The 2,035-nt window shown below is 31.6% G+C and overlaps 1 protein-coding gene across 1 annotated transcript; it reads left to right on the top strand.

Moving 5' to 3' along the window:
* Window positions 1–396: 396 nt before the first annotated feature.
* On the top strand, window positions 397–1,602 carry LOC124915615. Its single transcript, XM_047456373.1, has 4 exons — window positions 397–780; window positions 843–948; window positions 1,320–1,403; window positions 1,522–1,602. Exons 1-4 carry the CDS (start codon window positions 703–705, stop codon window positions 1,569–1,571), a joined length of 318 nt encoding a protein of 105 aa, XP_047312329.1. The 5' UTR covers window positions 397–702; the 3' UTR covers window positions 1,572–1,602.
* The last annotated feature ends 433 nt before the right edge of the window (window positions 1,603–2,035 follow it).

The raw sequence follows: 2,035 nt of genomic DNA, 5'->3' as shown, positions 1-2,035 counted from the left end.
ATTTAATTTTCACCTTAAATTGATTTACTAAGGAACTATTAGTTAATTAATAAAACAAAATTTTACAAATATATTCCAATATAAAAATTCTGGTTTAAATTAGAATCCAAAAGTACTAAACAAACAAGTTTATATATAAGATGGGGATAAAGATTAGCCACGATAGAGGGAAAGAAAAGAGACACATAAGGTGATCCATTCATTAAAGAAAGTGGACGTGAAGACTCCTTAGAGTTGTTTCTATATCATCATGATTCATGAGGAGAGAGTGTGTTTTTGTGTGAGTGAGACTGGCCTCATTCATAGCTCTAAATAAACCAACCAGCAACACATTCATTTCTCTTATCCTTTACAGATGAGGTCAATCTCTCATTTGGATTTCTCCTCTTCTTTTGGCCCTTCACTTTAGATATCTGTGGATAACACTCTCTCTCTCTCTACTTCTTGAAATGTACCAGTCCCTTCAAAATAGGAAAAATATCTGTTTCCTTCACTCCACTCCACTCCAATCCACTTCACTCTCCCTACTATTCTATTTCCCCTTCCAAACATATTTCAAGTTTTTGTCTTATCCGCAGTCCTATACAATTTTATATTTCTCTTTACTTCAATATCGATCATAACTACCTCTTATATATATATATTGTAATGTCCTTTTAATTTATCTCTATCCTATTTTAGTAGAAAAAAGAAGCAAGAAAAATGCATTGTACCCAATATCATCAATATTATCCCTCTCTTCCTTGCTTGCAGTGCCAACCTCAAACCTACATCCGAATGGTAACCTATTATGTTTATATAGTTAATAATATATATGATTAACTATATGTATATATTTGCAGGTTCAGCAATTGATAGAAAGGTGCCTGCTTCTTCAAATGGACCAAGACCAATGCGTACAAACGCTTGCCCATCACGCCAACATACCACCTCCTATAACACTCACAGGTACTCATCATGATTACTTTCTTACAGTTCTATGTGAGAAATTAAAGTTAAACTCAAAAATAATGAAAGGAAAAATTGAAGGACTTCAAAATAATGTAAAATGTTTTCCAAAATAAAAATATAGTTTCAGAAATTTGAACATAGAGTAAAATATACATTATTTATCTTAAAAATCACTATAATACTGTATATTATATGTTTCAAAAAATTGAATATATCAAAATTTAACATGTAATAATTTATTTTAATTTGTGAGTTTAAACCTAGCTAGTAAAGCTCTTACATAGCATTTTTACGGAAACATAGATGATCCATTCATTACTTTCCTAGTTATCAATGATTTACTATTATATATATTGTTGGTGCTGCAGTATGGGGAGAGTTGCTAAAGGAGAACAGGGACTTCTTCAGAATATATCTCCCTTCCATTTCTCCGAATTCTTCCTTCTCTGCTGGTATATACCATCATTATCTCACCTATTTTTCTTCTCTTTGATTAATTTCCCTAACTAGCTAGGCCTTTCCATGAAACCACATGCTACATACTTTTAATTATTTAATCTTTAATTTCAGGGAGATTTCTTCCAAGGAGATCACCCTGGTCCGTATCGAGAAGGAACTAGTACTGCTTCATACCTAAAATATATAATATATCATCCATCAATGGCAGAAGCATAAGAGAGGGGTCTTATTTCATATAACTGCGAGACCAGGAACATGTGGTCACATTATGTATTAGTTTATACCAAAGAAGCTAATATTTAGTTTAATTTAGGTTTTGTAATAACACTACTTACCACAATAAACAAGATGCCACTTTATTCGACAATGTTTGATTGTAGCAAAAAATAAAATGCATTCCAAAATATTAAATAGTAAAGATGTTGACTAATTAACCCTGTCTTTCATTTATTTTTTAAACCTAAATTAAAATAAATCAGTTCCTTCAAAAATCAAAACATTAAACATAATTAGTAAAATGAAGATCAAACTCACACCTCCTCATCCAGCTTCTCCCACACTCTGATCTCCCACCATACCATGATGTTCAACTTAATCATCATATAGGATATAAGGTGATGCGGTG

Source organism: Impatiens glandulifera, chromosome 9 (assembly GCF_907164915.1).
Source record: "Impatiens glandulifera chromosome 9, dImpGla2.1, whole genome shotgun sequence".
Classification (NCBI taxonomy): Eukaryota; Viridiplantae; Streptophyta; class Magnoliopsida; order Ericales; family Balsaminaceae; genus Impatiens; species Impatiens glandulifera.
The sequence above is the reverse complement of the archived record's forward strand: the minus strand, read 5'-3'. Positions and strand labels throughout refer to the sequence as shown.

What these genes read in the sequence shown, in the direction of transcription:
- LOC124915615 (XM_047456373.1), top strand. Translation starts at nt 703, where the DNA reads ATGCATTGTACCCAATATCATCAATATTATCCCTCTCTTCCTTGCTTG. An exon ending in CTCAAACCTACATCCGAATG is followed by an intron (nt 781 to 842) that starts GTAACCTATTAT and finishes ATATATTTGCAG; the next exon opens with GTTCAGCAATTGATAGAAAG. An exon ending in ACCTCCTATAACACTCACAG is followed by an intron (nt 949 to 1,319) that starts GTACTCATCATG and finishes TTGGTGCTGCAG; the next exon opens with TATGGGGAGAGTTGCTAAAG.